General features: G+C 32.5%; 3 protein-coding genes and 1 pseudogene across 3 annotated transcripts; 2 read left to right on the forward strand and 2 right to left on the reverse strand.

Annotated features, from left to right (window-relative positions):
- The first annotated feature begins 2,283 nt into the window (after positions 1–2,283).
- On the forward strand, positions 2,284–5,415 carry LOC115699900 (vacuolar protein sorting-associated protein 55 homolog). The gene is made up of 6 exons (XM_061102608.1): positions 2,284–2,400; positions 2,485–2,540; positions 3,721–3,853; positions 3,971–4,010; positions 4,836–4,920; positions 5,010–5,415. The coding sequence occupies exons 3-6, from the start codon at positions 3,755–3,757 to the stop codon at positions 5,203–5,205; spliced, it is 420 nt and encodes a 139-aa protein (XP_060958591.1). The 5' UTR covers positions 2,284–2,400; positions 2,485–2,540; positions 3,721–3,754; the 3' UTR covers positions 5,206–5,415.
- A 1,796-nt stretch (positions 5,416–7,211) lies between these two features.
- LOC115701486 (uncharacterized) lies at positions 7,212–7,931 on the reverse strand. The gene has a single exon (XM_030629299.2). The coding sequence runs from the start codon at positions 7,749–7,751 to the stop codon at positions 7,434–7,436; it is 318 nt and encodes a 105-aa protein (XP_030485159.1). The 5' UTR covers positions 7,752–7,931; the 3' UTR covers positions 7,212–7,433.
- A 9,805-nt stretch (positions 7,932–17,736) lies between these two features.
- Positions 17,737–20,924, forward strand: LOC115699357 (protein STRICTOSIDINE SYNTHASE-LIKE 10). Its single transcript, XM_030626714.2, has 3 exons — positions 17,737–18,219; positions 19,742–20,005; positions 20,168–20,924. Exons 1-3 carry the CDS (start codon positions 17,927–17,929, stop codon positions 20,736–20,738), a joined length of 1,128 nt encoding a protein of 375 aa, XP_030482574.1. The 5' UTR covers positions 17,737–17,926; the 3' UTR covers positions 20,739–20,924.
- Positions 20,925–21,267: 343 nt separating this feature from the next.
- Positions 21,268–22,530, reverse strand: LOC115700635 (probable glutathione S-transferase; annotated as a pseudogene).
- Positions 22,531–23,400: the final 870 nt, after the last annotated feature.

The following is a 23,400-nucleotide window of genomic DNA, read 5'->3' on the forward strand; positions in this document are numbered from 1 at the left end:
GTTCATTTATTATTTTTGTCTCTTCATTTCTTGAATTAATAATCTTCTTAGATTAAGTTGACAAAAAATTGCATCAACAACAATACCACGTATAGCCTTAAATTCAAAAAATAGAAAGTTGTCTTCCATCTACCAAAATTATTTGGAATTTGTAAAGGTTCCACATTTAGCCTCCATATGTCCACCTGTACTGCCTGAAGTAAGCCTCCGATATCCACAATATTCCGATATCCATAAAAGTAAACTTTAAATTCTTTTCCCATATTTATGAAAAATCCCCTAACAAATAATTAGTCTAGTCCAATCCAATCCTGTATACCAAAGCCCAGCTTGTATACTGGGTATCCAATCCTATCTAACATTTTTCTTCCAATACAATCTAATTAGTAATTGGATTTGGAAAATTATCATCCGATCTAATTCAATTAGACCTCAAAATCCAATCCAATTAGATTTTTTTAATTAGATATCTAGTTACACACCTAATTGTTTATATTTGCTTAAAAAATAAGAAAAAATACGTAAAATCAAAATATTACTATTTATTTAAGTTTAATACTTTATAAAAATATCATATTTATAAGTGTAATACAACTAAAAGTTTAAAATAACTAAAATAATAGCATTTCTAAGTAATAAAATAGAATAAAATATCATAAAAACTAATACACAAAACAGCTAATTGTTGCAAATTTTAAAAAAATAGCCACTAAAAATATAATTAATATATATGTTTAATTTTTTAATATAAATAATTTTTTTAATATATATAAATATAATTGGATTAGATCAGTTTTTTTATTAAATTTTAATATTCACATTCAATAACCATCCAATCCAATTAGAATCCAACTTTTAACATCAAATCCATTCTAATTGTAATTGGATGTCTAATTTTTTTGTAATTGAATTGTATCCGTTTAGTTTTTTTTTTTTTTTTTGAAAATAAGCGTAATCGTACCATTGATAAACAAAGTTAGACCTCGCGGTCATTACATAATAGGTTCTCCGGAACCGAAGAAACTGAAATAATCCCATACAACTTGTGAATAAAAGTCCAATTAGCCACATTATGGACTACAAAATTACAAGTTCTACTAACATACACAAAATTACAGCAATGTATCCGTTTAGTTTAATTGAATTGGATATTGCCCAGCCAATGTATACTAAGTTCTATAAACTTTTTTTTAGCTTTTAAAATTATAAAAATCTTTTTATGGATGTTTAGACAAAAAATAAAAAGACTTTTTAAATTAAAAATTGTTTTGGAAGTACTTTTTATAAAAAATTGAATATTTCATAAAATTATGTAAACGTAAATATAAATCAAAATTTACATTTATATTGTAGTTCTACTTAGGGTTGTACATAAATTTTTGTAAACCGCTTAACCCGAACAACCCGCTTAAACCAAACCGAGATAACCCGACGAAAATATAACCCGCCTAATCTTTATATTGGGCGGGCAGAAAATAATATCAACCTGCCCAATCAACCCGAACTAACCCGACCAACCCGATTTAGAGAGTTTTTTTTTTTAATTTTTTTTTTATATATATATATGTTTTTACTATATATAATCTATATATTATATAATTTATGTACATATTTATAAAAAATAGAAAGTTCAAACTATTATATTTTTTTACGGCGGATGATTTGAACTTTAAATTCAATCTTTATATTTATTTTTATCACAATAACTAAAATATAACAATTGAGTATGAAAAAAAATAAATATTAATGATCGGTTTGACGGGTTAACCCTGACTAATTCATTGGGCAGGTTGTACTTAGATTTTTGTAACCCGATCTTTACATTGGGTTAAATAAAATGTAACGTAAACCGACTAAACCGATCGACGTACACCTCTAGTTCTACCTATCAAAAATAGAAGCTTAAAGAGAAAAAGAAGGCTAATTAGGACTTTTACCCTGAACTTTGACATGTACTGAATCATGCCCCTTAACTTTTAAAGTCGTTAAAAATGACCCCCGAACTATTAGGATTGTTGAATTTAAGGAATTTTATCTAATTTTAAAAGTTCATGGGGCATGATTTAGTATATGTCAAAGTTCAAGGAACATGATTTGGTAGATATCAAAGTCTAGAAAACATGATTTAGTAATAATCAATCACTCAAATAGTAAAATTGAATGAAATTAAACAAAAGTCCTTAAATCTAACAATCTCAATAGTTAAGGAGAATTTTTAACGGCCAAAAAAGTTCATGAAGCATGATTTGGTACATGTTAAATTTTGGGATAAAAATTCTAATTAGTTATGAATAAGAAACCTGACAATCAAAACGACATAGTTTGGCTCCCAACTCTGGCTTTGTCAGACATCTCTCTTCGTCGGAGTCTCATCCTCCTCACTGCCTCTTCGTTCTTCAGGTATTTCCTCTCTCTCTCTCTCTCTCGTTTTCTGAATTTGATTTTTTTTTTGTCTGAGTTTGTTTCTATTTCTCTCCCACACAGACACGGGTTTTCTCCGGCCTTCGTTTGAGCTTCGGGAGGCTGTCGTATTTTATGAGGTAATTTGTTCGATTATCTATATATTTTTATCGTTTGATCACCGTATTCGTGCATAACTATTTTTGGATTCTATATACGTTCAGATCGCACTGATACACCTTCGTCTTGCATATATAACTCAAATTCTAATGTTCTTTTTTTTTTCCTTGGGTGTTCCTGCTATTTGCATTAATAATTGCAAGTTTTGCTGGAAATGGATTAGATATAATTCGATCTCGTTAATAGTAACATTTTTCTTACCCTTTTCTCCGATTCTATATTCAGAAAAGATTTTTGGACGACATAAGCATCTGGGTATATCATGTTTTGTATTTTCTAGCGTGATATTGTTTGAAGAAGTAGTTTTCACCTTTCTCAACCTTCATGGTTTTTATAATCTTCACACCAAGTCTAATTTTCAGTTGTTCTTAGTATGATTCTGTATCAGAAAAAATGTACTTCGCTTAGAAGGTAGCATTGCTTTAGAATGAAGAAATGTCTCAAACCCAGAAGATGTTTCTTCATTTTTGGGATTTATTTGAAATTTAGATTTTACCTAAAAAAAAAATAATATTAATGAAAAGAACAGGGAAATAAAATAAAGTAAAAACATTTCTCTAAATTTTTTAATAGATATTTTTAAAAATATCTATTCATTTTCCAGTAAAATTAATTTCTTTTAAATGTTATAACTTTTTTTTAAAAAAAAAATTCATTTTCTTTTCGTCCTAAAATATGAGGGTTAAGCTTTAGGGATATCTTTTGTCATATGGCTGAATGAACCAATAGGATTTATCTTTTACACATGTAGTCACGGGTCAGCTTTGGTTGTTGCTAATATATGGATTTGAAGTTTCATTTTAGCGATCTTTACCTTGTGTCTGACTAGCTAATGAAGAATACAAGATGATACATTATTTAAGATAGCTCAATATTGTATGTAGTATATGCCCTTAACCATGTTTGTAGGGAGATTTAAATTGTTGAATGATTTGAATCAATTTGGCCGATGTACTCTACATAGTATTTGAAAATGGTTCTTGACATGTTTAGGTTGGTTAATACATTAAAGTCACCATTCTATCACAATTGTATGAGTTTAATTTTGTTGTTTTCACTTTCCTACATTTTTTAAGATCATTTAATGCCATATCTTCTCTAAAGATATCTTAACTTCTCGTATCAATGAAAATCTTTTAGCTTTCCATTCGGATGAAGTGAGGCAACTACCCTGATGGCAGATTTACCAGGCTATGTTAGGGCCTGCTTGCATACTGGTCAACTTGCTTTTTTGGCAATTTTGGTCTCTGGAGGGATCGTGTTACAAATATTGGTTAGTAATGCTGTTTCTTGTTGATTAGTTTAATGATCAAGTTCGGTGTTATTGAAGATGTATAACTTTCATTTACTGCAAAGTCTTCCTGTTTCTCAATTTTCATTTCCCTGGCAGGCATGTGCTTTGTACAATAACTGGTGGCCAATGCTATCTCGTAAGTAACAAAACCCTTTGAAGCTTGTTGAATATGCATATCTGCACCTATTTGGTTCATGGAAATGTCTCAAATTAAATGCATAAACTCTAATTGGAACATCCATGTGTTTCCTTGTCAATGTGTCTGAACTGAAAAATTATTAACTTCTTGGATGTTGATAAGTAGTTTATAATAAGGTTGATACCTGTATTTTATCGAAATACTGACTTAGTAACTTATGTTTTGAATAATACTCACCTTTAGTCCCTGAACTCAAATTTGATCCAAAAATATTTATTAATATGGCTAGACTATCCTCAATTATACGGATACCAAATGAATATTTACCCGAGTTTTTTAAAAGTATTTTGAGAATATTGGGAATTAGGAAAATTATTTTAATTTAGAAAGTATTTTCTCAGGTCTGTTTGGAGAAACTGTGAAATCTTACCATTTTAGAGAGAAAAATAAAATCTTTTGAATTAGCAAATGATTATCTAGGAGTACATCATAATTCTATAAGCTGAAAACAGTTAAAATAGAGCTTAACCAAATGAGACTGAAATAGACAAATGACATGTAATGTAATTTTGTTGGGGAAGCATGTTGCGAAACTGTGTTTGTGCTTGCTAAAGTTTGTTTGTCATTGTTCCAACCGAGTTCAGGGTAGTAAATGGTTCTTAACCCATAAACAGATGCATTTAAGAGTTTCTTTCAACAAGTTGTTTCAGTTGCATTAACTTGTTTTAGTTGAGGATAATGTAAATTTTGGACTATTTTGTTTGTTTTTGATTCCGAGGAACATTCATGTACAGAATATCATTTTTTGCATTTGTCTTGCAGTTATAATGTATGTGCTTCTCCCTATGCCATTACTGTTTTTTGCTGGATCTGATGGCAGTGCTCTATTTTCTGAATCTGACAATAGGTTGGTCTTTATTTTTTCCTTCAAACTATACTTTACTTTTCCATCTGTTATGAATACAAATAATGTTTCCTTACTCTTTAACAAATCAGCTGGGTGAATGCTACCAAGTTCTTGACCGGAGCTTCATCAGTCGGAAGTATTGCAATACCGGCTATCTTGAAGCATGCTGGTGTAATTGGTTGGGGCGCAATGGCAATGGAGTTTTCATCATTCTTCATATTTGTACTTGCCATAATGTGTTACATTCGTATGAATGATGAAGACAGTTATTACAGTGCCATCTGAGATGTAACCCTTCAAAGTGCAGCAACAACTGAAAAAAAAAGGAAAATAATAATAAAAAAAAACTGCTACATTTGTGCAAAGATATATTATGATTGTTTATATTACAATTCTTGTGTAAAGAAAATGTTGGTTCACAATGTGTGAGGCTTGGTTTCCTTCTCCCTTATACGATTGCTACTTATATAATACATCTTATTCTTTTCTATTAAAGTTTTCTTTGCGAGATGCTGATTGTATTGAGAAACTGACTAATAAAAATGAACATAGAGTGAACTCATTTTGTCTAGCAAAAATAAAACATAGAATTGTAATCTTTGCTGCAAGGTTATGAAAGGAATTTAACTGTTATAACGATTGTAAACGTAGTAATGATTTTATGATGATAACAGTGTCAAAACATTATACATGCCTACTTGTAATAAAGTCATTTTCCTTGTCAGCCATTTAATCTTAGTACTCAAAGATTTATTTTTAACTCTAATAAAACTATTTATCTTCACAAATTAATACAAAATGAAGAAATGAAGAAAGAACTTTCAAACCAAAAATTAATACAAGTTTCTGTTTGCAGGACCAAAATCTAGGAAATATATACATAAAACTAAGATACACTATTTGAACATGACTTTTCTTTTTCTTTTCTTGCTGGTGCAGGCAAGGGGAGACTAAAAAAAAGATACAGTAAACAGGAAAGAAAAGACCACATCAAGAGAAACAAATAAAAAGGCTATGAAAAATACCAGCAAAAAGATCCAAGAACATACTCGACGAGTCGTTAGGGAGTGATAAACTCAACATACATAGTCAATAGGCCTTCTGCAGATGGAGTGGGAGATCAGTCTCCCGTTTTATTCCTGGAGTGCCCTTTTAGCCAAATTCTGTGCCAGAAATTGATTGAAGATTTGGTATTCAACGGTGCACTGTGCACGCCTCGCTCTTGTAAACAATTGTTGATGTGTAAATTGAAGGGTGGTAGGAAAACACTTCCAGACTGTGGCACAGCAGCAATTCTAGCCATTTTCAGGGTTGTTTGCGCAGAAAGAAATGGAAGAATATTTGAAGAAACAACGAATGAAACAGAAGCTCTATGGAGGAAAAATTCTGAGTTGCATCTTGGGCGTTTATAAGAGTAACGGCTTTGAGGGCTGTCGCTTATACAGCATACTAATCCAAATGCTTCGATTCTATTTCTAGGTTTCTGTGTTCTGTGCTGAATTAAGCTAATACGTATTGTAACAAATTGTTCATTTTATGCATAACTTTGTAATAATGGATTTTGCTTTGTTACCACGGCTTTTCTCCCCCATAATTAAGGCTGTATAGCATTGAAAAACATAATAATATTAAATTCTAGGATCCAAGTTATTTGCAGAAAGTTAAGCAGGCAAAAATGCCCAAGTTAAAAGATTGTGACTTGTGGGCAGCAAAATCACACTAGCTGCTGATTTTAATCAAATCATAGTGCTGAAGAGCGGCCATTAAACGAATCAACTCAATCTTCGCATAGCTGCTGTGCCCTTTGTTATCCTATATGTTGCGAATGATGACCATGTTTATTTCTCTTGTATAAAGAAAACCAGAGCAACTAATGTACAGCATAAACTCCTATAATTTGCCTCTCTTAATACATCACTACTTCTAAAAATAATTACAATTTCTGCCAAAAGAAACATCAATAGCCTAAGCTTATATGCATTATGCGAAGTCTGTAAAATAATAAAAGCTACAATGTTTCCTTTCACTGTTACTCATCCACTTTCTAAACTTTATTACGAGAGGCAACCCAGAAACCTGATCTCAACTCAAGCCAAACAAATGGTAAGGCTGCATTGAATTAGATTAAACACTCAAAATCAAACAAAATTATGCACCAAACATTTTTTTAAGCAAGAATAAGAAAGTTATTCCAGCAAATTCTTCAAACCCAAGAAGACAGATTATGCTCAAAACCAACAAACCAAAGTATTACAAGATGTTCTACTGCTTATTCAATTGCTAATTGTCCAATTTCAATAACTGCATCAGTTTCAATAATATATTTCAAATCAATTGGATATAAAAACATTGTAAAACTCCAATTTCAACCAACATTACATCTTACTTCTCTCTCTAAGTCACTTTTCTTTTTTCCTTCTCAATTTAAACAAGAAAAACCCCTTTTTTCCTAAATTTCTCCAAAACAAAGACACTGACACACACTCGGCTTACACAGAAGTAGGTGAAGTCGCTCAGAAGACCACGCGAAATTGCGGAGCATCAGAGCCACTCGCCGGTAAGATCTCCCAACGGCAGGGGTCGAGTTCGTCGGAGACAGGACAGAAACCAGCGAGCGTGACGTTGTCGGCGGTAGCGGCGACAGAACCAAACTCGAAGACCGTCACATTCTCTTTCCGAGGAACCTCCACAGCACCGTTCATACCAGGGACCTCCACCGCCTTAGGGTTAGGGTTAGGGTTAGGACTTGAAGCTTGGGCGGCTTTGTCATTGTTGTTGTTATCAGGTTGGGAATGTTTGTTGTTTCCTTTCCACCATGATAGAATCCCCATGTTGCCAATGGTAAAATAAACAACTTTCTTGCTCCAATTTTCTATTGTGAGATAATATAGTTTTTTTAAAAAAATAAAAAGAAACGAAAAAAAGATAAATGGTTATCTATAGGATTGTCTTAAGAATATTCTCAAATTTTCACTTAAAATTCACTTCCTATATGAGATTTTTTCTATTATTATTATTATTATTATTATTATTATTATTATTATTATTATTATTATTATTATAGGGGACCTTATGACACAGATCCCAATGGCCAAGTATCAACTACTACGATCAATCTGAACACGGCTATCGGCCACCACAGTCCGGCCAGCTGGCTAGTACCTCTACCACAGAGGTCTGCCCAAGAGACTGTTGGATATATTTTACTTGGATCTAGATTTACTAACAAGTATATTTCATTAACATCCTAATATGAATTCTAAAACAATGAAATAAACACATATAAAGTTTAGGAAACCTTACATTGGGTGCAGCGGAATATAATGACTCCTTCCGTTCAGATATCTAGCCCTTGATTCCTTTCTGTAGGAGAGCATTATCAATATCTGAACCTAGATCTCTTTCTCTCATTCCTTTGATGCTGATTCTCCTTCTTGTTGGATGGTTTTCCACAGTCTTACACACTAGGGAAGAGGTTCGGCCTATAGAGAAAAGATAGAGGCTCAGTTTTCATCTGACAGAAGTTAAGTGTGAATGAGAGCCATCACAATCTATTTATAGGTAACCACCTAGGTTTAGGTTAGAATTATTTGGCATTAAAATAATAAAAAAATAAATGATAAAACCCATAAAGTGTGGCCGGCCATGGGCTTGGATAATGGGCCTCACTTATGCAATTTTGCTGTTTTATCATTCCTGCATCTGGTTTTCTCAAAAACGCCAATTTTCAAATTCAACCATTTAAATGCCAATTCTAATTATTTAATAACTAAAATTAATTATTAAATAATATTGTCATTTAATATATTTATTAATTAGACATATAAAGTTTCTTAATTAATAAATAAACCTAGAATCTCTTTTCTTTACAATTTCGCTCTTGCTTAGTGAAAATTCATAAAGTAGACATAGTCTAACTTTAGAATTATAATTGATTAATTAAAATCAATTAACTGAGTCTTACAAGCAGTATGGTCTCAACTAGTATGGGGACCATGGGTCTATATATCCGAGCTTCCAATAAGCAAATCAAGAATTTATATCTTGAACTCGCCGACTTATTAATTCTTCGTTGAATCCACACATAGAACTTAGAATTGCACTCTCAGTATATAGAACGCTCTATATGTTCTACGATATAGACACGTCATTAGTTATCCATTGTTATAATCCTAATGTGATCAATGACCCTCTAATAGATGATCTACATTGAAAGGCACTAAGTTATCGTTACACCTTCAATGTATTTTATCCTTAAAACACTTAGCTCCGTATAAATGATATTTCAGCGAAGTGAAATGAGATCTCAACCATTTATTTCTGTTTAGCCAAGCTCGAAGGATATCATCGTTTCACTTCTAAATCCCTATAGAAGTTATAAATTCCATATTTATGTTAGCGCTCCCACTCAATTATACTATCATGCTCCCAAAATGTACGTATCACCATGACCCAAAAGTAGGCTTAACTAACAAATCAAAGAACATGTATAATACTCTTGAGATCGAACCTAAACATATCAAGATTAAGATCATTTAATCTAGGATCAACAGGTGATATTGAATTGAATAGATATTACGTAAAATTTTAATAAATCTAATCAAAGTTCAATATCGGTCCCTTCCGATGTATACTCCATACATCCGATGCTGGTAAACTTTGCCAATGTCCTGGAAAGAACATAACACTTATCCAAGGTGTAAGAATACCTATCGCTGATTATACCATGTCAGTGTAAATCCAATGTTCTGACAAATCAGGGAATAAACTTTCGAACATATAATTAAGATTATATTCCACTGTGTTGACAACACTATAATCATTAACAAATTGATATGTTCTGGACTTAAATAGAATCCATACATTATGTACATATAATCATGAAATAAATCATGTGAACCATGCAACATTAAATGTTATTTCTGATATATATTAATAAGTAAATCTGATTATATTGAAATGAGTTTTATTTAGGGCATAAAACCCCAACCTGCTTCTGGACCCACTATTCAACCAACGGCTAAAGTTCCTGATACGGGTGTTGGGTCTTGTGTTTATGCTGGTGAAACTAAATTTGGGGTTAGCAACCCTAGTATTGACGAGCCCCATGTTGACTTGGGCTAAAGTACATTTAATAATGTATAATTTGAGTTGGTTCATTTTCCAGCTTTGATACACGTGTCAACTTTTTATTGCTGTTCAAAATATAAGTATAACGATAGTATTAATTTATTATTTTTGTCTTTTCTTTTTTTGAATTTATTCTTAAATTACGAATCTTCTTAGATTATGTTAATGAAAAATCGCGTCAACATACTGAATTTGATAATTATCAATTCGAGGTACTTGGGGAAAGACTTGATTATCAAAGAGGCGTAAGTTATAAGATTAAAGGCAAAGAAAAAAAAATCATACAGTCAAAGTCAGTTACTTGCACATCCTTCGCCCCTAATGAAATGTACAACACTGTGATAGATTTGTTTACGACTATACGTGACACATTAAGGAATAGTTTGACACCTAAACAACGTACCAATTTTCATAACTCACGGTTTGATAATTTTATCCAAATGTATGGTCAATCACAAACTCCAGGTGGTTTGTCTTCTCAGAGTTATGTCGCTCCTCCATAGTAGTAACATCAACCTTCTCCGCAACAGCAACATCAGTCTTCTCTGCAACGGCAACACCAGTTTGGTCTGTAGTAGGGAAATCTTTTCGTACATGGAACCCTTTCCCAGTCTCCTTCGTTTGGTTCAAATTTTATTGATTTTGGGATATTTGGGTGTTCTTGTTGGAAATTATTTTACCAGGATCTTAGATCTACTCACAAGTATGTTTATTAACATCCTAAATAAGAACTTTCTAAAACGATAAAATAAACACATATAAAGTTTAGGAAACCTTACATTGGGTGCAGCGGAATAATATGACTCCTTCCATTCAGATATCTATCCCTTGATTCCTTTCTGTAGCAGAGCATTATCAATATCTGAACCTGGATCTCTTTCTCTGAATCTTTGATGCTGAAACCTCCTTCTTGCTGAAAGTCTTTCTTCACGATCTTCCTCACTATGATTGAGGTATCACTTGCTGTGTGTGGGCACTACTCTAATCACTAAGATTTCGAAATTCAAGAGGGAAGAGAAAGAAGAAGTGGCAGCTAAAGATAGGGAGAGAGAAATGCTCAGGTTTTTCTCTGAAGGAAAAATAGAAAATTTAAGTGTAATTTTCCTGAAGCCTTCACTATCTATTTATAGCATTCCACTAGGGTTAGGTTTGAATTATTTGGCATTAAAATAATGAAAATATCAGTTTAAATTTCCTACAAAAGTGGCTGGCCCTATACTAGTGGATTTGGGCCTCACTTTTTGCAATTTTGCAGTTTTACCTTTTCTGCATCTGATTTTCTCAAAAACGCCAATTTTCTAATTCAACCATTTAAATGCCAATTCTAACTATTTAATAACTATAAATAATTATTAAATAATATTGTCATTTATCATATTTATTAATTGAACCATACAAAGTATCATAATTAACAAATATGCCCCTAAAACTCTTTCTTTACAATTTCGCCCTTACTTAGTGAAAAATTCACAAATAGACATAGTCTATTTTGAGAATTATAATTGATTAATCAAAACCAATTACATGAGTCTTACAAGCAATATTATCTCAACTAGTGGGGGGACCATGGGTCTATATAACCGAGCTTCCAATAAGTAGATCAAGAATTTAGCACTAAAATTCACTAACTTATTAATTCTTCGTTGAATCCACGCATAGAACTTAGAATTGCACTCTCAGTATATAGAATGCTCTATATGTTCCACCATATAGATACATCATTAGTTATCCATTGTTATAATCCTAATTTGATCAATGATCCTCTATATGAATGATCTACACAGTAAAGAGATTAAATTACCGTTACACCCTACAATGTATTTATTCCTTAAAACACTTGACCCCGTATAAATGATATTTCAGCTTATGTGAAATGAGTACTCCACCATTTATGTTCGTTTGGTCAAGCTCGAAGGAGATCATCCTTTGCTTACTATTCGCCAGATAGAAGCTATAGATTCCATGTTTATGATAACGCTCCCACTCAATTGCACTACCGTGTTCCCAAAATGTACGTATCACCCTGACCTAAAAGTAGGCTTAACTAACAAATCAAAGAACACGAATAGCCTTTCAAGATTGAGCCTAATCATAACAGGATTAAGAACATTTGATCTAGGATCAACTAGGCAATATTGACTTGAATAGATATTACGGTAAGTTTAATAAATCTAAGTCAAAGTTCAATATCGGTCCCTTCCGATGCATACTCCATGCATCCAACCTGAGCTTTACTTTAACCAATGCTCTGGAAAGAACATAGCACTTCTCCAAATGCAAGTAAACTCTGTTGTAGATTATCATATCAGTAAAACCCTATGTCTGATAAATCTAGGAAACTTTATTCACATAGTCATGTTTACTTTCCAATGTGTTGACAGCACAATAAACAGGATCAAGTATGTGAAAAGGGTTTCAGATGAATTTATACATTATGTACATATAATCATGAAATAAATCATGTGAACCATGCAACATTAAATGTTATTTCTGATCTATATTAATAAGTAAATCTGATTATATTGAAATGAGTTTTATTTAGGGCATAAAACCCAACAGTTCTTTGCAGGAGCAACAATTTTTTCTACCCCAATACTCAACCAAGCTCAGTTAGGAGAACATACACTTGGTTTATCGTCAGATCAACCATATGTTCTTTCTCCGGCACAATCACATCTCAACCCCAATAATACGAATCAAGACTTTTTTCTCCAAGACATTAATGTTGATTTTATGGAATAATTTTTTTTAAGTATGTTAATAATTTAGACAATACAAATATTAAGTATATTTTATTTATTTAGTTTAATTTGAGACATTATAATAGTAATGAATATTGTGTTTATCTGGTGTTAAATTATAATATTTAGAAATTGTTAAACCATATTTAATTTTTATATAATTTATTATTTATATATTTCATTTTTATATAATTTATAATTTTAATTTTATTTACAGTATTTATTTTATTTTTAAAAAACATTAGCAGCGGGAGTCTGCCACTAATGTCCGCTGCTATTATAACGGCGGACTCAAAGCCCACTGCTAATAATCATTAATAGCGACCAATTATTAGTGACAGATTTCTGCGTCTAATAACCAATAGCGGCGTGCAGGGGGGTTATTAGTGGTGGGGTACATCGCCACTAATAACTATAAATTTTGTAGTGATATCATACAACAAAAAAGAAATATATTGTACAACCAACAACCTACAATAAACCATAAAAAAATTAACCTAACTTTGAAATAAAAATAATTTTAACAAAACTAATATAGATATACTATGATATTTAAGTTTTATGTTTCTAAATCTTTAAAAAAAAAATATGAAAACAAATTAAATACTAAATATATAAGAACCGTGAAAATTTTATGTGAGAAATGATAATTTGAGGAATAAAGAGTATAAAATAGTTATTTCTTTACAAATTTTAAAATAAGAAAATTTACCTCTATAATAGTATGTTTTTAGGTCATTTACTATAATTTTTTTAAATAAAAGTTTAATGAGATCTTTTATTTTTAATTTTAGGCCCTTGAAAAATATGGGCCCGAAACACAGGCCTAACCCGCCTATACCTAGCGCCGATCCTGCTTATGATGGAGGGGATAAGTTGAAAAATACCACTTTTTTGTATCCATTAATCAAAAATACTCTCATGTTATATTTTATTAAAATATACCCACTTTTTTGAGTGGATTGCCCATTATACCCTCACTCTCTACCTAAGTCTAGCATATAAGTTACATTAACCTAAGGGGTCTAATGGGGACATCATCTATAAAAGTGGGTATATCTTAAAGGATATAAAAATGGAGGTAAAAATTAAAACAAGTAAACTAAAGTGGGTGTATACCATGTAATTTCCTCATGATGGAGTGTGCTACATAAACTCTTACATTGTTCTCACATTTAAGACTTTTAAAAGAACAGTAGACACATTCGAACTATGACTTCCAATTCAAGGAACTACTAAGGGCGTTTGGTTAGAAGAAATGAAAACATAGGAATGGGAATGGGAATGAGAATATGAATGGAATGAAATAAAATTTAAAAGGGAAATTTGAATTTTTATGCATCTTTTAAAGCATAATTGGTTAGGTAATCAAAAACTTAGGGTAATTGTTAAAATGGGACTATTTTACTTAAACCCCAAAAATACCCCTCTCATAATCACCTCCCTTTTGTCTCTCCTTCCCTCTAACCTCTCTCTGCCCATGCATACCCCATCGTAAGAACACATCAACCCATAATGCCCACTCCATAGCACCATTCCGACCGACCTCCACCCACCATTTGGACCAATCGATTACCGCACGGAGTCAACCGAGTATTCCGATCGACTACCGCAAGGAGGAGAACCCCAAACCTAAAATTTGTTGTACCGGGTCCGATTGGGACCCGATGGGTACCCAAAAAATCGAAATTTTTTGTACCAGGTTTGATATGTCCGATTGGGGCCCGATGGGTACCCAAAAAATAAAAATTTGTTGTACCGGGTCCGATGGGTATCGCACGGGCAGAGAGAGGTTGGAGGGAAGGAGAGAGAAAAGGGGGAGGTGATTATGAGATATTGAGAGGGGTATTTTTGGGTTTTAAGTAAAATAGTCATATTTTAACAATTACCCTAAGTTTTTGTTTACTTAACCAAGTATGCTTTAAAAGATGCATAAAAATTCAAATTTCCCATTTAAAATGCATAAAAAAATTGATAAAAAAATTATTGAATTTTTTCTCATCATGCACTGGAATGGTCTTTTCTTCCATTTCAAAATGGTCACTCCACCAAAATGGTGGAAATTAGAATGACATTCCAACACTTTAATATGCAACTAAACAAATATATAGAATAAAGATTGTTTCTTTTCCTTTCCATTCTATTTCATTATCTTCAACCAAATGCCACCTAAGAGTAAAGTATTTTGTCATCTAGATCACTCACTCGGTGGTCTAAGTCTTATAAAACTATTAAAGGGGCATTTTGGTGCTAAAGAACTAGTGAAGTGGTGGGGCATTTTGGGGCATTTGTTTCTTGTTTGTGCTGAAGCTTTATCTGCTATTATTCGTAAGTTTGATGAAAGGAGGTGGTTACATGGATGTAAAGTGGAAAATGGAGCTCCTAGTATGTCTCATATACTGTTTGCGGATGATAGCTTTCTATATTATCGGGCAACACATGATGAGGTAACATGGGTCCAACAGCTGCTGAATATGTTTGCTACAGCTACGAGGCAAGTGAATTTTGGGAAGTCATCGGTGTTCTTCAGTACTAATACGTCCGTTGCTATGAGGCAGGCCATTTGTGGAAGGTTGGGCATTCATGAAGTGGCTGATCATAGCAAATATTTGGGGCTGCCAAGCACAGTGGGGAGGAATAAAAATGTGGTGTTCGGTTATTTGAAGGACAAAGTTCAAAAAAGAATTCAATCGTGGGATAATAAGTTTTTGTCTCGCGCAGGCAAAGAAGTTCTTATTAAGTCTGTTGTTCAAGCACTCCTGGCCTACACGATGAATGTGTTCCTTGTACCGGTGGGAATTTGTCAAGATATTGAGCGTACCATTAGTAAATTTTGGTGGAGATCAAACAACAATAAAGGAGTTCATTGGATGAGGTGGGAAAAGCTCACAGATCACAAGGATAGGGGTGAAATGGGCTTCCGTGATTTAAGGGATTTTAATTTGGCTCTCCTTGCTAAGCAAGGGTGGGCTTTACTGACATGCGAGGATAGCTTGATGGGAAAAGTTTTCAAGGCAAGGTATTTCTCTACTGGCTCTTTTCTTACAGCTTCATTGGGAAGTAATCCAAGCTATATTTGGAGAAGCGTTTATGAGGCCAAGGAGCTGGTTCGGGCTGGGGTGCATCGACTTGTCGACGATGGATCTAACATTGATATTTTGTCGGAACCCTGGCTACCTAATGAGTTACATCCGTACATTGAATCAAGCCACCCAGCTTTATTAGGGAATACTGTGAATGCATTGATGAAGGATGGCATGGTTGAGTGGGATGAAGAAGTTATCAAAGATTTTTTGAGTGACAGGGATCAAAAGTTGGTCTGGAAAGTGCCGTTAAGTAATCATTCAAGAAGGAATTCCTGGTATTGGATGCAAGATGACTCTGGGCTCTTTACAGTTAAGAGTGCGTATTCTTTGCTACAGGCCGCTAAAACAAGCAGTAATGTACCGAATAATTCAGGGTTTTGGCGCCAGTTGTGGCAGTTGAAACTTCCCCCCAAGGTGGTAAATTTCTTATGGAGGGTCTCTACAAATATTCTACCAACAAGGTTCCAAATTTCAACAAAAAATATCCCAATTGATCCTCGTTGCCCCTTCTGTTTGGCGGCACTAGAAACAGCTTTGCATGTTCTTATTCGGTGTAGTTTTGCTCAAAGCTGTTCGAGCCGAAGTCATGTACCTTCTGTTGCACCTGGAGCGATGGTGTTTACTAGCTGGTTTGAGGGTGGTTTAAAGGCATGGAATGTAGCAGAAAGTCTTGAAGCGGCAATGATATTGTGGTCAATTTGGAAGCATCGCAATGAGTTAGTGTGGAACTCCAAACAGCAAGATTCCAACGAGGTTTTGAGTGTGGCCAAACTGAACTATGTGGACTGGATTGATGCTAGGAACAAGTTTGTTGTGGCTACTGAAAGCTGTGTTGTGGGTGGTGTTGATAAATGGACGGCACCCGACTTTCCATTCGTTAAAGTCAACGTGGATGGGGCGTTGTTCTCTAGTCATGGGAGGTATAGAGTGGGATTGGTTGCTAGAACTGTTGTTGGTATAGTGATGGCGGCAAGAACTTTGTGCAAAGGGGGCGATTTGCAACCTCATATAGTCGAAGCCATTGGTATCAAAGAGGCTTTGTCCTGGAGTAAGGCGAATGGGTGGACAAGTGTTATAGTTGAGTCTGATTGTTTAAAAGTCATTAGTGATTTACAAAAGCCAAAATATACGGCCTCTCCTTATGGCCATATTCTTTATGATTGTAGGACTTTGATTTCTGATTTTGATAATATTTCTTTTAAGTTTGTTAAGCGGTCTGCTAATAAAGTTGCGCATGCTTTAGCGCAAACTTCTCTTTTTGAGGCTGACTGCCATTTTAGTAGGGATTCTTTATCTAGTGTAATTACATCCTTGATTGTGGATGATTTGAGTTAATAAAGATTAATCATTATTAAAAAAAAAAAACAACAACAATGTTCTATGTTAAATTCAACACAATTTTTAACACCACATAAATCTTTTAACATTTCACATAGAATGTGATATCACTCTAAATTTGACAATACCTATCCAACCAAAATAATTAAATTTATATTCAGACTCAAAACGCTACACTTATTAAATTCAATATTTCAACCTAGCAATTAGAATTCTCTCCTCTAAATCCATATTTCTTTGCTATGCATTCGCAATTAGCTATATAAAATTTATTAAATATCGAATTGAGACTTATATTTTAAAATTCTAGATTTCTATTTTTTTTGTTTAACTTTGAATCCTGATATAAATATGTACATATATTTTTTATTAAAAAAACCACTTGTTTAAAATTATCTCAAAAAAATAAAAAATTATAGTTTTGAATCGTGATATTTTCATTGTGAAAAAAAACACAGAAGTTAGTTACTCTTTTAAAAAAGAAATATCTTTAGAATTTAAAAGGGAAACCTTTTTGAACAAGGCCTAAGCCCAAAACCCAATTGAAACTGACTATTAGTGCCGTGGTAGGTAGTCACTTATTAGCAGTACAAAGTAAATATATAGAGCTTAGCTTAGCACCACCACGTGCTCAATAAAAAGGTCAAAAGCCACATTCAGACTTTTGTAGATATTGTTTGGCTTTTCATATTTTATTCAATAATTCTCACCATGAATTCCAGGCTCCTAATCACTGCGGCTACTCTAGCTGTCCTGGCAGCCATCTTGGCCGTCAATCAAGATCCTTCTCTCATCAACATCCACGCGCCTCCGCCCATACCTGGCTCACGCGATGTCCTCCACGCGGCTCAGATTGTCAATGTCACCGGAGCGGTGGGCCCCGAGAGCATCGCTTTCGACCCCAGTGGTCGGGGTCCGTACGTTGGTGTCGGCGATGGCCGAATCCTCAGGTGGGAAGGAGACGGCCTTGGTTGGTCTGAATTTGCTTTCACCTCTGAGAACAGGTAAGATCATTGTATATACTTAATTTTGGTGTTCTTTTATTGATTTCGATATTTGTATAATTGTTTTTCAGAAACAGAAAAGTTTTAAAATTTTCACGAATTTATGTGATCAGATATATTTCTTAATTGACTCACACTGATTGTTGATGAGCTTACCATAGCAGGAGCTTGCTTTTGTGTAAAAATTATCTGATAATAATAATTATAATTATAATATACTGAATTTATTATGTTTCTTCAGCTTCCTCTGTTTTTGATCTTATATAAATATTAATTTTTGTTTGATTTCATTGAAGATAATGAACATATTGAAGAACTACTAAAAAAATCCGTTAAAGAGAAATTATATTATTATTATGATTTATAAAATATAATTGTGTCAGTTTTTTATTCGTTTTATTCTATAATCTCTTCAGAATTCCAGCAAAAAAAAAATCTTTAATCTCTTATTTAAATATGTATTTTTTAAATCACACTAAACATTATTTATCCAATTACCAAGGCTTGATAGTTTATACGATTTTATTTTAATTTTTACCCTTTTACGGCTTATTAATAATTAATTATTATTGTTGGCGAATTATTAATTATAAATGTATCTTTTTGTAAATTATATGATCTTATCATACATCTCTTTAACAAGTCTAATATATCGGTGTATAATGTATATGTTATTTTTTGTGGTGCTTGTCACTTCCTTAGTATTTTTCTATATGCGATTATTTTTTCTTTGTAATTCTTGTAACAAAAAGTCTCTAGGTGAGAAAAATATTTTTTTTATATATATGTTTTCTCATTATTTGAGTAGATGATTAATTTTGTAAAATATAAAATTTAAAAGGTGTTTTAAAAAAATATGAGAGCTTATTATTATTATTATTATTATTATTATTATTATTATTTAAATGGTGATCAACGAAAAAATAAATAAATGGAGCCTGAAATGATTCTAGGAGGGGGAGGGGTTAATCCTAACAAAAATAAATAGGAAAGGCTATTTTCTTTCTCTCTTATTCAAACTTCCTCACTAATTTTTCAAGTCTAAAATTGTGAGCTTGAGGTCCCTAAGCATGGTGCTAGCATTGGAGAAATTTAACTATCTTTAAGTTTTTTTCTTATTTAATAATTAATTAAACAACATATTTTGTTATAATTTTTATTTTGTTTCATTTAACTTTTGTTTGTCTTTCTTATTATTATGTGTATAAGTTTTTCTATATCAATACAACATCCAAACTAATTCAACCGATCCAATCATATATTATAATTGGATTGGATTAAATGTTAAAAATTGAATTCTAATTGAACTAGATCTCAGATGTCAATATCAAAATTTATTAAAAAAAAATGATCAAATATAATTATATTTACATATATTAAAAATTATTTATATAATTATAAATATTAGAAAAGTAAAAAAAATATATTAATTATATTTTTAGTATTTTTTTTTTTTTTTGTGTTGAATTTTTACTTATATGATGGAATAAGTGAACAATATTTTGTGAAAATGATGATGAAGGGAGAAGTGTGTACGGCCATTTGCACCAGAAATGGAACACATATGTGGGAGGCCTTTAGGACTAAGGTTCCACAAGAAGACAGGAGATCTATATATTGCAGATGCTTATTTTGGGCTTCGAGTGGTCGGCCCAAATGGTGGTTTGGCTGCTCCTTTGGTTACTCATGTTGAAGGTCACCCTCTTCTTTTCACCAATGATTTGGACATTGATGAGGATAAGGATATAATTTACTTCACCGATTCAAGTACAACCTACCACAGAAGGTAACTGAGTTGACTTAATACTCTTCTACAGAAAGTCCAAATTGATTTCCTTTATTTAGATAGATTCTTGAGTGTAGTGATGGCCTCATCTCATTGTTCTTATTAACATTTACTTTTGTTCATTTCTTTGTTAGCTTTTATATATGTTTATATATTTTGCAGGCACTTCATGACAGCTGCTCTGAGTGGAGACAGGACAGGAAGATTACTAAAATACAACATTCTAAACAAAGAGGTAACAGTCTTACTAAAAGACCTTGCTTTCGCGAATGGCGTGGCTTTGAGCAAAGACCGGTCTTTCCTTCTAGTCGCGGAAACAACAAGGACCAGAGTCCTCAGGCTGTGGCTCAATGGCCCAAATGCTGGCAATGTTGATGTTTTTGCCGAGCTTCCAGGGTGTCCAGACAATATAAGAATGAACCATAAAGGAGAGTTTTGGGTTGCCTTGCATTCCAAAATGGGAGTTGTATCAAACTTGATTGTTTCTAAACCTTGGGCTGGAACTACTTTGCTAAAGCTTCCTTTAAGCTTTAAGCAGTTGCATTATATTTTGATAGGAGGAAAGGCTCATGCCACTGCTATCAAGTTGGGTGAAGATGGGAAAGTGTTGGATGTTTTGGAAGATTGTGAAGGAAAGAGTCTGAAGTTCATTAGTGAAGTGGAGGAAAATAATGGAAAGCTATGGATTGGGTCAGTCCTTGTGCCATTTATTGGCATTTATAACTTGCAGTAGGGGATCAACTAGTGTTACTCAAAGGAAAGTTTAGATTTTTATTATTTAGTGTTACTCAAAGGGAAGTTTAGATTTTTATTACTTAGAAGTCATTTGGTGAAGGTTTTTTTCCCTCATCATTCACAAGTTTAGTCTCTTAAAGTACTTGAACTCATTTGATAAATGTTATGGTTGTTCTTTTCTTTCTTTCTTCTACTTCTTTGTTGTGACACAATTATAAAATATGTCACAACTCTTGCTATGAATTTGCTCCGTTTTTTTTTTTTTTTGGTTTCAACCAATGCTACACTAATAGTAAATTGCATTTATACTTCTAACTAGGAAACGGCCCGCGCTTCGCGTGCGGTATAAGAATGTTGGATTTAACTCTATGTAAGAGTGACAAAACTATCATCGTATTCGTGTTATATATTAGTTAATATGCTTTTATATTTCGTGTCAGATGTGTCAATTCGTTTTTAAACTGCGTCTAATTTTCTCAATCCTAACCTGAAGCATAAAAAATCGTATTATATTCGTGTTAACCTACTTTGACCTATTTTTCTATTACTGGAGTTAAGAAAAATGTAGATTTATCCATTAAAAAACTTATATATATACTATGTATATATAGTTTTTATACTAGAAGAAAATTACGTGCGAGGCACGTATACTTAGTTTTATGCTAAGTGTTTTTTATTTCATATGGATTAAGAGTCTCTCGTAATCAGGAAGGCTCTCCTTGATGATGGGAAGTTGCTTGAAATCTTGAGCCCAAGTATAGAGCCGAGGCAATGTTTTGGGGTCTAAGAGTTTGAGTCCTACAAGTTGTTCTATACATTCAAACCAATGAGGTAATCATCCATGTGATATGTCCACCATGTTTATAGTCTTTCCCCCAAGAACTTGTTATTTCCAAGGCTTAATTGTTCTTCCAAGATTTTAAACACTTCTACTACTTCTTTTGCTGCCTTTTCTCCCTTCTCTCCACCAGCGGTGCTTGTAAAGAATGAACCAAAAGCTGGAGCCTGCCAATGCCATTAGCTATTGAAATCAAATGAATAATAAATGAAACCATACGATGGCCTCAGGAGTTTGGATTCTCTTTTCCTATTAAGGTGACACCTAATTAGTGATTAGCACTTTCCAATAATACTTTTTAAATTTAGTTTTACTAATATGATATGAGACCTCATGTTAGACACATGTCTCTTCGACTTATAAGAGTTGTGCTTTTGATATGGATTTTTATAAATGAAATGAAACCCTAATTGATTTTCTTAAATATTTTGTTATATTACCACTGGACATGAATTCATCAGAAATTTCTCTAAAACTGGTCAATGAGGACTGATCCTTTTACTCTTGAAAATAAAAGAATTTTTTTGTATTTTGTTTGTTAAAATAATAATAATAATAATTACCTTTTCAACAGCAAATTGCATGCAAAATCGTGCCAAAGCTCTTTCATAAGGGTCTTTAGGCAAGAGAGGAGTTTGAGGCCAAGTTTCTTCGATGTACTCAAGAATAACCAGAGACTCACAAATGGGTTTGCCACCATGAACAAGCACAGGGATCTTCTTGTGAACTGGATTGTATTGAAGAAGCAATTCACTCTTGTTTGAAATATCTTCTTCTATGTATTCATACTCAACTCCCTTCAGGTTCAGTGCCCATATCACTCTTTGACTATATGGGCTTGTCCAAAATCCCAGAAGCTTTACTTCTTCTCCCATTATTATTTCACGCGGCCGTCTCCATAACCTCTCAATTATTTGCTACGAGAGATATACGGTTTGAGATTTTAAAAAAAGAAAATTATAGATGAAGATAAATTAGGAATTTGAAAGTTAAAAGGAGGTTGTTTTATTTTTATTTTATTATTTTATTATATATAAATAATATTTTATTATTTTATTAAATAAAAATAAAAAATTACCCATGAATTTCTCATAAACCAAGAATTCAGTTATATAGGCACACTTTATATAGAATAGATATCATACAAAATTAAAAATTTTAAAATATTTTCGATTTCTTTTATAAAAAATTAATTAAATTATTTTTTTTAACTTAATATTGCATTATTAAGGTGCTATACACTTTTGTTTTCTAATTTTTTAATCACAAAAATAAAACTAGAATTTTTGTTTTTAAAAATTTTGTTATTAAAAATAAAAATGCGTTCTATAACCACTTTTATTTTTCAATTTTAAAAACAGAAAATAAAATTGTATTCTGTAAAGTTTATTTTTATTTTTATTTTTTTTTATTTTGTTTAAGTCGGGTCTGGGTCCGGGTAGGGTGCTAGGTTCGGCACCAAGGCTAGGGCCAGGTTTGAGTTTGGTCAAAGTCTGGTCAGAGTCCAAAACATAGATTAAAAAAACTGTTTAAAAAAATAATAAAAGTGATTTTTTTTTTTTCAAAATTTTAATTTTCAATTAAAAAATTAAAAAGTGAAAACAGTTTTATAGAACATGTTTTTAAAAAATATTTTCACTTTTCCAATTTTAAAAACAAAAAAATGATTAAAAAAGTGTTACCAAATGATACATAAATATATAATTTTACACTTATATTATTAATCTTTTTTATTTAAAAAAATGTGTCAAACATGTCAAGTTCGTATTAAAATAGGTCGTGTCAACTTATTTTTTTTGACTCGCGCCTAATTTTTCTAACC

Source organism: Cannabis sativa, chromosome 8, assembly GCF_029168945.1.
Source record: "Cannabis sativa cultivar Pink pepper isolate KNU-18-1 chromosome 8, ASM2916894v1, whole genome shotgun sequence".
In the NCBI taxonomy this organism is placed as follows: Eukaryota; Viridiplantae; Streptophyta; class Magnoliopsida; order Rosales; family Cannabaceae; genus Cannabis; species Cannabis sativa.